Below are 15324 nucleotides of genomic sequence, written 5' to 3'. Positions count from 1 at the left end.
CTTTTGTATTGTTCTTTCCTGCTATCACCTAATTTATCAGTGTTAAATGGTTTGTGATTCACACGTGTTTACTACAAAGAACATAAAACATTAATATTGGAATATTCCAAAATGTGTCATTGGCATTTTTGTCTTGTTTATTATCTTACACTGTAGAAAATACTAATTTTTTCTTGTTCCCAGCAGAAATTTCCCAATTGCTTAATAAAAAAGCTAAATGAAAAACACTTAACTTTTTTTTTTTTTTTCAAACATTGCTTTTGTGACCTGGACAATGAAATTTTCAAACAAGTCCATTTTTTGTGTCAAGTGGACTTTGAACATAAGATGGGATGACATATGAATGTAATTTACATATTACATTCACAAATCTCAAAACTATTCACATAAAAAAGTGTTTATTTTTGTTTAACTTTAGTATAAAAACATGTAAATTTTGATTCATGCATTGTTTTATTTCGAACTTACATGTATGTAAATGAAAATGTGTAAAATCTGACTGTTTTTACAGTACATTACATTTTATTATACTTTATTATCAGTTCAAGTAATAGCACAAATAACTGCAGCTGGGTGATTCATTAAAAAAACAACAGAAAAACACCAAAACTATTAGTCACAGTATTCAATACAGCAAGGTAGTACACAAAATTGCCGGTTAGCCTCACTGTCCTGGGTTATGGATGCATTTTAAAAGTCTGAAGATGATCACAGCTGGATGCACCTTAAGCAGCAAGAGCTCTGGCCTTAATTCACTCTTCATTCCTCGCACTTTTCATTTCCTAGTAACTAAATATTACTGGATAATATGGTACCATTTAATACAGTAAAGTCTTTGTTCATTAAGAAAGACTTAACGTTCATTAAGAAAGACTAGAAAACAAGCCTGTCAAAATCACAAAGATATCACATATCCATGGGAAACAAAATCTGGAGGTTGCCAACCCGTTACTGTCAGCCAGGTGTGATATACCACAGTCAGGGGCCAAACAAACACACAAATAGTAACCTATGAGCTCATAGATGGCAATTATCTAAGGCTTATGTCACTGTTTAAAACCAGATTGTGAGATTCTGGGTCAGCATTTACACTTTGTGATAAGCATGCCTACAGCGGTGGCCGATCTGGCTGGTTCAATTAACGAATGTAACAAATATTTGGCAGGACCTTTACTTTCTGAAAGGGGGTAATCCACCATGCACAACAATACCTAAGACTAGGGAATTTTCAAGTGAATCGTGAACTTCTGTGTCAAATTTCTGCATATGATCTTCAAGAAGCAATTAAGCAGGCATGGACTGAGCAAGTGACAGCAGAGTACTGCAGTTGTCTATTTGGCTCTATACCCATTCAACGGGTTTTAAAGAATCGACTAAATATTGAATGTTATAATTTTAAATAAGTTATCTGAGCATCTTGATTGGTATTATTTTCAAAATTGATGAGAAAAAATTTTGAATTTCACTTTTGCCTCAATACCTGTAGCCACCACTGTACATAAAAAACACGCACAGCTCAGAATTAAAGATGCAAATATTTGTCTAAAATGATGGGTGTATTCCTGCAATCTTCTCAAACAGCCTCCCAGTTACATTCCTGTCTTGGGAAAGGGACTGACCTAATGTCACACATGAGGGTATACTTCTACACTATTTTCAAATTTTTTCCCACATTTCACTTACCTGAGCGCCTCTTCCAACTTCATGATCTTTTTTCTGGTTTCATTCCGCTCCTTCTCCAGCTCAACCTGAACCTGTAGAAAAACAGGATAGCACAGGCGTCGATCAATCACCTTGTCCAATCAACTCTTCTTCCCATAATTTACCTCCACACAGCCACGGCTCTGTCTTTTACGGAGCCCTCAACTTCCTCTATCTCCTAGAGATCAGAGGTCAAATCCTGCTCAACCCTGCCTGAATGCCTGCAGGTGTATACTGTAGAGTCCCAGCTCTCCAGATGGGTGCCTCACCATCAGCCTTTATGACCCTGGCAGAGACTTTGAAGGCAGGCTGTGGTCCAGGTGTTGTGCTCACTTTCAAAACATGATCTCCGCTTGATCATGATGGCCTAATTCATTATAATGACTTCCTTTCTTTTCATTTTAAACTTTTTATGACAGAAATGACATTTTAAAGGCGGCTTGTTAAATGTTCAAAGTGATGCCTGGCACAACCAATGATTATCCAGTCATGCTCGCCTTTTAAGACACATTCTTTTTTTTTACGTACAATAATCAGTAATCAATAAATAATCAGCTATAGAACCTTAAAACACACACAGTTAAGCCCAAACCAGAACCTGTGCCACAGTCAGCTTGACTTTATTCAGTTTATTTCCCTAATAGTTGCCCAAAGGATATTAGCAAAATAAATAAAAGAAAAAGAGGAACAAGAGAGCACGTAGAGCTGTTTTTACTAATCGGACAAATTGGCATGCACATAGAATCTTTTCAGAATCAAAAACACACTTGGAAACAAATGTTTTGCTCATAATTCTCAACAGAGATAATAATGACTCAAGTAATACAGTAGTTAATCAAGGGGAATATTATACGTATATTATACAAGACCCAAGGACAGATCACCACATCTTAATGTCAAAACCTGAGAAATCTGAGAAAGAAAACATAATGTGCTGCATTAGAAACTTTGTAGAAGATGATAATGATCGCCTTGTAATTTTCCTCAATTCTCCTCATGATATGTTTATTGGCCAATTCTGTATTTGAGTATTTTTAGACTTGTCAGTTCTTCTGTGTAACCTGGGACTGGTCAGCACAATGGAACTTTTTTAAAGCCAGTTTATTTTTTTAATTATTGTGAGTTGTTGTGATTACAAATATGTAATCAAAGCTAAATTAAAAAGCAAAAAAATATTATTTGACATTAAATTCTGTTGCAATGTACTTTTTATGTACATGTGCAGCAAAAATTAAATCTTTGGTAAAATTATAGAGAAACACATTTTACTTTGTACCACTGCAATAAAAAAAAAATAATAAAAAAAATTAATAAAATCTGAATTTAGATGTTTCATCTTTAATTCAAAAACCTGCCAAGTTTTAATACAAGATGATCTTGTACCAAAATGACTACAAGAGAAGAATGTTAAAAATATACGATATATATCTGTTAATCATTGTAAAGACAATAAGCAATATGGAATGGGTCTGTCAGTAAAAGTTGCCACAGCTGCCTGTGAGTGTACTGGCTTACTTACAGGACGTAAACATGCCTCTCTCAGTTTCTACTCCAGTCAATGAGTAGTAAAATAAATCATCTTCTCACTTGACTACATGTGCATTTTATAGAAGCGATTTAAAGATGAGCTTTAGGACCAGCTAAAAGCAACTGTTTGTTTTGAGTGTACCAACATGGCACCAGGCTCCGCCCCAACTTCAGTCATACACCCCATTTATGCAAAAATGGGATACTGGAGCTGGATGTTGATTGTTGTATAAACACCACCTTCTGTCAGTTATTAATTACTATGCAAATACTGTGTGATAATGCAGTAAATATGTAAATTTAGCTTAATCTAGCAACCTTTCCAGCAGGCTTTAACAGGCTACGTTTAATTCAAAATATTTGGCAACAGTGCCAAGCTTGGCTCTTGCAAGACCTGAGCAACAATCCTTCCCATACTAGCCAGTAGAAAAGCAATATTAAACATTACATTATTTTCACTTCCTCTGTCTGGATGTCAACAGACAAAAAATAAATAAATCACCTTTCTCTCACTGGTGTGCTGCAGGTCTATTCTCTCCTGCTGTTTTTTATTTTCCAGTTCCTGGTCAATAAAAAAAAAAAAAAAATCAGACATATCAGTCAAACAAAATTAAACCTTTAGTTTGCTCTTCAAAATCAATTCTTTCTGCACTGCATCAAGTTAAATGAATAAATTTGAACTTTATACAGACAATCTCACACACACAAAGGAAACATGAAACATTTGAGTAAACAGTTTAATTTAGTTCCTTGTTTCTTCTTGGTTTTTATAAAAGTTGAGTAGACAAGTGTGTCATGAGTATTTACCCTGATCTGCTTTTGCCTTTGGTGCTCGCTGTCTCGCAGCTGCTGTTTGAGTCGAGCCACCATCTGTTCCAGGTCCTCGATCACCTCAGACGCCTGACAGCAAGTGCATGTTTTAGTCAGGAGCTCTTAGCACAATTCATTGTCTTTCCTGTTATTCAGTAGGAAACCCTTTCAGATCAATTACTTTTTTGTTGTAGATATTTGTAGGCTGTAACATCACCAGTAAAAGCTGGAAAACGTATTGTGATCAGTATCTAATGCTAAGACTATAATATTTTTAAAAGATAAAATTGGTACATTTACTTTGTGTTTTGGTTTCATGCTTAATTTAAGGAAGGTGTATTCATAAAACATTTTGATTAGCAATGCAGCAACAGCAAAAAGGGACAGATACAGTATGGGATTTGTTAAGCATAGAGAAAATGAAGTTGGTGTTAAATAAATAATAAGAAAAACCTTTAAATTTTTTGTGCACACACACATGCATTTACAGTCGGTTATTTCTTGGTCTTGATTTTTTGATCATGGATCCAAATTTCCAGAACAAGTAGCTCTATACCTCTTTATAGAGTCCCTGCTTTTTACCGAAGTACTGTAACTTGCAGCTCAATTTTTCGGCTCATATTTGCCCTAACACAGCAAGGCAAACTGTCACAAATTCACTGCCTAAATTATACAGACCATTCACAGAATTAACAGAAGGATTTACTTTCATGCCAGTGCATGTAAGCGCTTTGGAATAAAGTCATTAACATAAAGTGCAGCAATCCTTAGTAACTGCTTGGTCGATCTGATGCAAAGATTTCATAAGCAAGTACAAACAAAAATAACATCTGGTAAAATAAAGACAGGTATTTCAGCAGGCATAGTGTTTAGTAGGGTTCACAATGAAAATAAAAAGAAAGATAGATAGATAAATAGATAGACAGACAGATAGAATGGCAGAGATTTTTATGCCATGCACATTTCTAAATTTCTAAATTTCCTCTAAACGCAGATCTTGTTTCAGGAACAGTTCCAGATGGTGCCCCTGCATTACACACCCAATCCACATCCAAATAAATAAATGAATTAATTACGTAGTTAATTAGTTCATATTTTCTACAGCGCTTATCCTACACAGGGTTATGGGAGGCCTGATGCCTATCCCGTGGACTCAAGGAACAAGGGGGGATAATACCCTAGACAGGGTGCAAGTTTATCGTAGGACAGACGCATGCACAAACTCTGACAAATTTGGAAACACCAATTAGCCTAATCTCCAAGGCTGTGGAATGTGGGAAAAAAACAGTGTACCTGGAGGAAACCCACCAAGCACGGGGAGAACACACAAACTTTATACACACAGACCTCAATATCAGATTTGAACTCTTGGCCTTGAAGTTGCAAAGCCACAGTGCTAGCCACGACAGCACTGTGCTGTCAAAAAATAATAAATAAATTTATAAAATTACCACATTCTATTCAACTAAGGTTAATAAAGGCAATTAAACCACACTAACGTTCGTCATTAAGACTCCTAGAATGACTCTGACACACTCTATGACAGGTTGGTTTTGGTCCACACCCAAGTGTGACTGCTGTGTTCTCATATGTGCAAACTAACTAAATCAGAACTAAACTCTGTACATGTAAAAGTGTGTGAAACTAAGTGGAGTGTTAGTTATGAGGCCACCTTGGCTGCAGACAATGCATGCTCCTGCTGAAAGTGGCTGATGTCCGCTTCATGTTTGGCCTGGAGCTTTTGCAACACCTCCTCATGCTCATCACTCTGTAGATTCTTCTCCCTCTGTAAAGTCATATTTCTGAAACACACACATGCATAAGCACACCAACAGAAAAGTTGTCTACTTATGGATGCTACAACAGAAACTGTGTTGGACTGAACATTATGAAAGTGATGGTAATGAATAGGGACACTTTCTGCATCTTTGTGTGCATATGAACATACAGTATGCTGTGTGTACCTGCAGTTGGCCTCCTGCAACTCTGCACTGAGGGCTGCAATGTGGATCTCCAGCTCGGCTTTCTCCTGCGTGACCTTCTGCCTGAGCAGGTTCCCGTTCTCCACCTCCACCGAGAGCTGCTTTACCCGAGCCTCCAGATCCCGCACTGTCTGTTCCTATACACACACACACACACACACAGAAAGCAAAATAAACATTATCTAATGCACAAAATTTTACATTTTAAAAGTAACAATTTATTTAGGAACTACATAACATAAAAAAGTCCAATGTCCACAAGCAACAAATCATTCATAAAATGCAGCAATCAGCCATAACATTATGACCACTGACAGGCTGACAGGTGAACTGAACAACACTGATTACCTCCTACATACAATCCAACTGGTGATCATGGTAACCAATCTAGCACCAACTGAATAAGCCAGACAAACAAGCCCGATCCACAGCCTACAACACACAGCAACCAAATGATCCGCTGCCAACTTCCTGTTGTCAGACACTATAGCACAACCCCAGAAGTATTGTGGAGTCATGCCCAAGGCCAGAGTCGCCCCGGTGGCTCCCAAGGACGACTCAAAATCTAGGTGGATTTAATGCAAATGGTTTTAACCTTATGGCTGATTGGGGTAATGTTTACAAAAGAGGAAACAAATTATGTGAATTGGTGATAAACTAAAGTTATGGTTTTCTATAAGCCCATCCAAGAAACCTAAAAGTTTTCCATGATCCGAGTATCATGAATACATTTTATCATTAACTAATTTCCCCCCCAAAAAAATAAAAGTACTCTATGCTATCTTTCCATATCCTTTTAGTGAAAATGGACAAATAAAAAAATAATGGGTATTACATTTATTGAAAGAATTTTTTGAATGATTTTTTTAATTACTCGTACGAAAAATAACTAAATATCGTAAGTTGTGGTAAACAGAAAAATACTGTAAATGAAAAAACAATCAGACCAATGTTAAACTTAAACAGGTCATTAAAGGTGAAACTGTCTCAGAAAAAGAGATATTTATCAACACTTTTGATAAAATCAGAACAGGTATTTCTCATTATTTATTAATAATTAAAAAAAATGCTCTGGTCAGTAGTATAAACCCTTTATTTTGTCATGATGGACATTATGCTGAAATGGTTTATAAGAAGTGGTGTCTGTAAGGATCATGTTGAAGCTCAATCAAAACTAGACATCAAGGAATAAAGCTTTTAACACAGATATATATGCCCTTCTGGTCTCATCCTTAATAGAAGCCACGGTCCCTAACATGGCAGCTGGAATGCAGGTTGATGTACGTGATGACAGCCTATTGATTTAAGATATGCGGCCCAGGCTGATGAAAGTTACCCGCGCTGAAAGGAGCGGCTTCACAGACACGGGCCGCTACGAAGGAACAGAAAAATGAGCCTTTGTAAACTGCCGGCGTGAAACGTGGCATGATCTAAAAGACGACAAGTCTCAATCGTGACGCATGTGCCTAGTGATTTATTGGCAAGTTCGAAGTCTGACCCCCGGTAATGCAAGAGAGCAAAAGAAGAAGAAGGAAAAAAAATAAAAACTGACTGGAAGCCTGGAATTAATAGATTTTTTTTCTCGGTGAACCGTGCAGGCTGTCTTTTTAACCTTCGCCAATCAAATATCCATGGCAAATCTTGGCAAATGATAAAAATGGGTAATAATGATGTAACAAGAAGAAAAATATGTATATAACAGTCAGTGACCAGATGAAAGATGAGGAAATACTCCTTCTATCAAATTCTATCATATTCCTTCTATCAAACATGAGGCAATGAAGGACACAGTCAAGACCATGACAGAGAAATGAGTGTGTATAACTTGCTCATTTTTTTCAATAAAAATTTAAATTCAATCAAAAGTATAAATGTGTTTGTTTGCTTTTTGATAAATTTTACTAGTCCGAATTTTGCTTTTGTGTTTGTGCACACAGTAAGCCATTCCAGAGTCAGGAGAAGCATGAGGATTTGTGAACAGCATGTGTTTAGGGGTCTGTATTTAGTGGACTGCATGTTGTGCAAATCATACATGGAGATAAAGTACATTATCATAGTTCTTGGTTGATATACATTTTTTTAGCTCTGCAAACTGACCGTGAAGTGTGACAATTGAAACGTGACCACAATGTAAGTAATCGGGGCCGAATTCCACAACCCTTAGTCTGTGCCAGAATACATTCCAAAGTTCAGCTGAGGCTCATATGAAGCTTCTGCAGTCACGCTGAGCTAAATTGAGTTGGTAGCTTTTAAAGGTATGGTGCATTTAGCGCAAATGTTTTTTTTTTTCTTTTCTTGAAAATAGCCAGGAAAGAATTGCCAAAAAGAATTCAGATTTTGGAACGGTTGCTGCTGGTGGATGAGAAATATTAACAGAGTAAAAAATCCAGAAACAGGCTGTAAGTGCATGAATAGGCGGTGCATAAAAAAAAGACCCAGACATATTAAACCTACTGAACACAATAAGACAACTTTTACTTAAGCATTTCATACCAATTACACATTTTCCCCCGATTTCCACCTAATACTCAGCTCTTTTCAATCATATGACTGCTACCAACTGGCCAACCTATTGACACAGTCCATTTTACCACCCTGACTCCTGGCACTAAATAGCTTAATAATTGTTGAGATCCGAACTCATCATCTTTTAAAAACACAGGAAATTATTTTCTTATTCAGCACTTATTATAGTACATATAGTTATTAATACTGTTAAATCGCACTTAAATAAACAAACAAATGAATTTTACCCGCTAGTAAAAGCTTCATGAGAATTGAAAGTGTTTACCTGAGATCTACTAAAGGTTCTCTGATTGCTTTGGATGTCAAACATTTCCACCTTGGGAATTTCTTTATGTCCAGTGACTAGGATTTTTTTTTAAAGAATTTAAAACAGGACAGACAGGATAGAAAGGCAGCCTCATCAAATAATGATCACTAAGTAAATGTGACCTAGTCATTCTGCTGTGCGTCCAGCATTGAATGTAAATGATCCTCTCTCAGATATTTGGCCTAAAAGTATCCATGGCATGATCAACATTAGTGTCAGGAAGTGCAGAAAGATCTTCTACTGTACAGATAATACTGTTAGATTCATCTACTGTACAGTATTACAGTATAAATACATATTCATCCTATATGAACCGTAACAATCTGCTGTCTGACGTCAAAACATGTCTGAGTGACAAAACAACATTCCCTGATGCATCCCTCGTCATTGCTGCCTAACAGTTACAGAAATGAAGAACTTTAATATGCATTTCCAACTAATTACACTTATTTACAATTCCCAGATCAGTTTTGCAGCACTCTTGACCCTCTTGACCTTGGGACTTGTACCAAGCTTTGGGTGTTTCTTTAAATGCAAAATGCAATGTGTTAGGACGTGTTTTTTATAGTGCTGGGTGATTATTTATGCTAATTTGTTTGTGGTATTTTGGTCCGTTCACGTGTCATCTAGCACATCAGACGATAAGTTAACTCAAATTAATGTTTTAATGTGATATTTAAAACCTTCTAATCGCGAATGTGGAAGGAACTCATTATCTAATTTCCTGTCACTAAAGACATGGTTCATGTTTAAACAGAAAAGCACAAAAAACTTTTCATTGTGTTAAAAATGGTTATAGTGCCATTTAGTGCACTTATTCTTAGTGCACTTATTAGTGCCTTACTAAAAAAAACATTCTGTGCACTATTTGTTAAAGATTTGTAATTCTGCCCGTATCCCTAGATACCTAGATGTATGTTGTTGTTGTTTTTTTAAAGAAATGTATGTGCCTTTATTTGTTGTGCTGAGGAAATTTTTGTCAGTTTACTGTATCTACAAGTTTTTTTCAAATGTATATGTATACAAGTTACATTTATAATATTTTAAATTAATGTTTATACTTTTTATTTACAACTTCTATGTACTGTAATTCAGAAAATGTACTGTACTGAACCATCTTTTAGTGTACTGTTACACCCCCACTCGATACCTAGACCGAGATGAGGAACTCAGCCAAATGTAACATGGTAAAATACATCCATGTCTTTAGATGTTTATGTAAATTAAGATGAGTTAAAATCACTCTTTAAAACTGCAAAAGAAAATCATGTCCTGTTTTTTCTCCTTGTTCAGTCTTTTGCAATTTGCAGTCACATTTAATTCCGCAGGTATCATGTTTAGTACGTTGTTGTCTCATGTAAAAGTGTTCCATACTGCAAATCACCTGGGATACTGACTGCTACTTTCTTCCAGAAAAGTAACAATTCAGGTTAATATATGATCACCAGTCCAGCTTTGGTCAGTTACTGTACATGCCAACGTTTCTGGGCATGGAATGAAATATGTTGCATTGCTTTGAAGAGTTGCCTTTTTCCCCAAAAATTGGAGATAGTGCCAAAACAAAGGAATGATGAAAGAAGATCAGGCAAACAAAGTCTTTCGAAGCCGCTCACATTGAGACATCAAATAAGACCAGGGCATAGCACACACTCTGAGCGCGCCTGACAAAATAGACACGGCCAAAATACTAGGACAAGCAATATGTGTGTGTGTGCATTTGTGTGTGTGTGCATGTGTGTGTGTGTGTGTGTGTGTGTGTGTGTGTGTGTGTGTGTGGGTGTGTGTGAGAGCGAGAGAGAGAGAGAGAGAGAGAGAGAGAGGAGGGCAGCCTAAACCAACAGAATAGATGAACTTAATTTCCAATGACAGAGAACTCTTTCATGCTTGGAAAGCTGCTGAGTTTAATTATTAAAGAGAAGCCTTTGCTCTGAAGGGCACGGCATGCTTTTTGAAGCCTCTTAAAATTCGACCCCGCTGACAGACTGCTAACTTCGAATCAAGAACACACACAATCTTATTAAAATATAACTCAAAGCCGACTTCTCTTTTTTCTTCGGCCACTGATGCTTCTGTTTATCAGCAGAACACAACGGGCTCTTTGTTCTAGCCATTTTGTTTTACACACATTAGAGATTAAAACAAGGTGAAAAGTGAGAGGGGAAAAAAAAAAAACAAGATCATCTAATTCTGTCTGCACATTGGGTAACGTCACTCACGGTGGATCGTGCCTGGGTGCCATATTCCGCCTCCATCTTGGCCAGACGCTGGTTGGTGTCCTCCAGCAGCTCCTGGATGTTGTCTGTGTGCTTCTTCTGCAGCTCAAACTTCTCCTGCTCCATTTGAGCCACGAGAGTGTGCAGCTATAAACAAAGAGGAACAGGCACATTAGACAAATCTATGAACCACACACTGCTAAAACAGGTTAACTTTTCAGATCACACATTTTATCAGAATTTCCTTTGCTGGCTGACTTGCACGATAACTCGATAGCCCTCCTAAAATGTGGTTAACATCCTTGCCAGACAGCACTGCATAGCAACCTTCAGTAGTGATCAACTTGTGGGATAGAACGAATGAATCATTCGTACACGATCTTACACAGCCACAATGTGCAGTATTGATTACCAAACCTGTCAAGAATTACTCGTTTTGAAAAAGGAAGTATGCAACTTGTAAGGGGGTGTTCGAGTCAAACTAGGACTTCAAATTGTGCAGAATAACAGAACAAAGTTACAAGAGTAAAACCTACCTTTATTTCTTTATAGAATGCTACACTAATGCACTTATCCCAGTGTTTTCACTAGTGCTTAGAAAACATCATGGTAGAAAAATTTCTTAGTACGCCTGAGCCGTCATTGGACTGCCTGCTTCACACCTGAAACACTGGCCTTCCAGGAACTCCATTAATGTCACAAACAAGTGAAAATGGCTTGGAGCGAGGTCAGGAATCGCTCCAAGCCATAACTCACAGCCAAGTTCCAGTAATGTGCAAGTGGTGAGTGTAAATGATTGTGTGTACAGTTCCAACAGACAGATACCCTATGTCTCTTCTGCAAGTTTTCTTCAAGTTATCCGTTGATTTTCAAGGATCGTCAAGGGCGTACAGCCTTATTTAAAACATTTGTCAATGAGTTTTACGCCTTCATTTGCAAGATATTACATCGCAAGTTCTTGTAAAACAAATATGAATCACTAATGCACAAATTTAGTAGTGGTGTCTGCTAGAAAACAAATTGGACAGCACAACCACTTTTGCTTACAGTCACATGTCATTGGATTTTCTGTTGCATCACTTAAAAGCCAAACCCACTGCCTGCTGAACTACGTCCACTGGCCAAGTCAGCAAGATATAATTCCAGTTTTTCCAGGCCACCATACATGCATATGTTTATATTTTTTTAATAAGATGCAGTAAAGATAAACTATGCATTTTGCAGCTGCCGTGGAAATGGTCTGAAACAGCACATCCGCTATTAAGCAGTAAACAGAATGATAAGAAGCCCAAAGGAAGAAAGACTTCAATCACAAACTTGTGCACAAATGTCAAACAACAGAACAGGAGCTGGAAAACATACAAAAATATATATATTTTTTCCTCCAAAGCAAATCTTTTGCCATAAACTTTTGCCTCGAGTTCTGTTAAGACTCAACGTTCAAAAATAAATAAATAAATAAAAATTCCTCCACAGGCTTCGGTGGAAATCGAAGACATTTCAGCCTAACCGTACCTTCTTCTCCCATTCGCTTTTCAGAGAGTCGGCACTTTGATCCGACATTTTCTTCAACTCTGCGATCTGCTTGTCTTTGCTCTGGCGGATGACCTGGGACTCACGCAGCAAACTTTGAACTGTGGGGGAGAGAAGAAGTTGAGAGAAAGGGAAAGACAGAGAAACAAAACAAACAGTAGACCTGGCCGCAGGGCATCGCTCTGTCTACTCTCCTTCACACACACATTCTTACTCTTCAAACCGATGGTCTAGCCTTTCACAGCTATTTTCACCATTACTTTTTAAAAAATGAAGTGAGCAAAATATACATGAGTATCATGCTTTCGTGCACGTACAGTATGTGTCTTTTCTTACCTTTTTTCTCCAGTGCTCTCACTGCTTCCTCCGCTTCTTTCTGTTTCGACCGGTGCAAGTTCTTCAGCTCCTCGATCTCACCGTTCTTGCGGTGCAAAATCTGTAAGATAACACAACCTCTGAATGGTTTAGAATTCCATTAGCTTTTAGCTGTGTTCTTTTAATTCTGTTTGTTTTATACATCTTTTATTGGATTATGCTTTTTTTTAATGGTAGAGCAGCAATGAGAGAACCTGACGACATAACTGAACTGATGCCAAGTAGGTGCCTGTAAACCAGACTTGTAGCTCTCTAAAACCTAGATAATTTAAATTCTTTACCCAATAATGTGACCAAGGGTTAAATAAATGATTTTTCATTTACAATTTCCTTAATTTCTATTCTTCTCAAGTCATCACAATCTGGCCCTTGTCATTTGAATCCTTATGCTTGACCATTTTTCTTTCTGCTTCCAACACATCAACTTCACTACATGCCTTATATATCCCACCCACTTCTAGATGCCATTGTAATGAGATATTGTAGCCACTGTGAGAAGGGCCACATTCTAATGGCTAGAGGACTGGGTCAAAGCAATTCTGAAATTTGCACTTGTGGGATGTTCCCAGTTGCAGTAGTCACGATATGACAAAAAAGTGATCCAAGGGAGGAAAACCGGCAACACAGTCATGGGTGGCCAAGGCTTACTGATGCACATGGGGAGTAAAAGCTGGCCTGTGTAGCCCAATCCAGTAGAAGCACTAGTGTAGATCAAATTGATGAAAAGGTTAATGCTGGTTGTCAGACGAAGATGATAGAACACACAGTGCATCACCATTATGGTGGCAAATAATTATTATTAAAATTATTTATTTATGAACAGATAAACCAAACTGTTTGTAGTTTTGATTTCACACACTTTTAAACTTTTCTTTTCTGTGTAATTATGGTACATACTTTGATAATGGATTTTAAAGTACAAACTAACTAGTGAGAAAATTACATGGTTGGTGAAGCAGTTGTGCAATAATAAACCTAAATACAATATGCAATTATATGTCATACTTAGTACATAATTCACTAATATACGTTAAATATGCAGGTGTATAGTCACTATGTGGGGCAAAACAGGGATAAGGAAGTTTGCAATGTTAAGAAGCAACATGAATGTGCAGCTGAACAGAGTAGCTTAACAAATAACAAACGTGTAAGTTGGACTCATGATGTGATTTCCTAGATTTGCAGTTGAAGTGAGAATAATTATCAGGGAATTTATAATATGGTGGAAATTTCCAACCTAGTATTTTCTTAAACCTGGCATGAGCTAAATAAACAGAAGTAAATAACATCTGAGGCTTGGATCACCAATTATATAATTTTAAAATTAATTATAATTACTAATAATAATCAACCTGAAAGTAAATTGTTGAGAGTTTATTTTTAGCTCTTAGTGGCAAGTACGACACATAATAGGTATGTTGTTGTAGTAGAAATTAGAGGTTAGTTAAGACACAATGAAGAATTTCACAATGAAATTCTTTCTTTGCATATCTCAGCTTGGAGGCTGTAATCAGAACGCCATGATACAGTTTACCCTGGAGCAGACTGGGTTAAGGGCTTTGCTCAAGTGCCACAAAGTGGATATGGGGAATAAAACAGACCAACAATATAAACAAAATAACAGCCTAATGCAAACCACAACACTGACCAGGCAGTTACTAAAGATAAAGAAATGCTTAAATGCACTAATTTCTAGTTCAGGTTTTGATTGTCATGACAGCTTAAAAACCAACTGCTTGCTTGCTTGGTTAGTAAGTAAAGACCGTTTAATTTTTTTTTTTATTGTATCCTATTGTCAATGCCCAAGTCTAGTTTAATAAAGAAAGAAAGAAAGAAAGAAATTAGTTACTGCTATAGTACTTTCAACACTACACACTTGAATCCCCAACATGCATGAAATGTACCAAGCATACTAATGCAGTTTTCTATAAATTTTTAGTTAGGAACTAAATTATACATCTTCCGTTTCTAAACAAATCCAATCTTTGGCCTGGTGCAAACTGGATATGAGATTAGGATGGGCCTTAAAGCATTTGGGCCTATAGCAAAGCAAAGATATTTCCTTTCATCTGAGGTGGTGGATGAGACGGGGGGGGTCCATTTGTTAATTTTGATTCGCCCATTTGTTCTTCCGATGCATGACTCCCTGCAGGATGCGCAAGAGGTCGAGGCTTCAGTTCAAAGCGTGGCACCCGGTGTCCCAGCAGCCCTGACTGTGCTTCAGACCATGAAGAAGTGAGCAGTAATCGAAGCCCAGCAGGCATCTACAGAGTGGGCTAAGTGAACAAGAGACACCCACTGGCAAGGACGAGACAAAGCCCTCGATGTGGATGTTGTCTGCATGTTTGTA

At 37.3% G+C, this 15324-nt stretch overlaps 1 protein-coding gene across 4 annotated transcripts in view; it reads right to left on the bottom strand.

Moving 5' to 3' along the window:
- Positions 1-15324, bottom strand: part of cep112 (centrosomal protein 112) — a 139808-nt gene that overhangs the window by 78895 nt on the left and 45589 nt on the right. For all 4 annotated transcript variants that reach the window (XM_053514003.1, XM_053514005.1, XM_053514006.1 and 1 more), the window contains 8 exons: positions 12936-13035; positions 12582-12700; positions 11070-11213; positions 6003-6157; positions 5711-5840; positions 4036-4128; positions 3731-3790; positions 1684-1754 (listed from right to left, as the gene is read on the bottom strand). In XM_053514003.1, coding sequence (XP_053369978.1) covers positions 1684-1754; positions 3731-3790; positions 4036-4128; positions 5711-5840; positions 6003-6157; positions 11070-11213; positions 12582-12700; positions 12936-13035 — 872 coding nt within the window. The remainder of the gene's footprint in view (positions 1-1683; positions 1755-3730; positions 3791-4035; positions 4129-5710; positions 5841-6002; positions 6158-11069; positions 11214-12581; positions 12701-12935; positions 13036-15324) is intronic.

Source organism: Clarias gariepinus, chromosome 16, assembly GCF_024256425.1.
Source record: "Clarias gariepinus isolate MV-2021 ecotype Netherlands chromosome 16, CGAR_prim_01v2, whole genome shotgun sequence".
Lineage (NCBI taxonomy): Eukaryota > Metazoa > Chordata > Actinopteri > Siluriformes > Clariidae > Clarias > Clarias gariepinus.
This window is presented reverse-complemented; position numbering and strand designations above follow the sequence as displayed.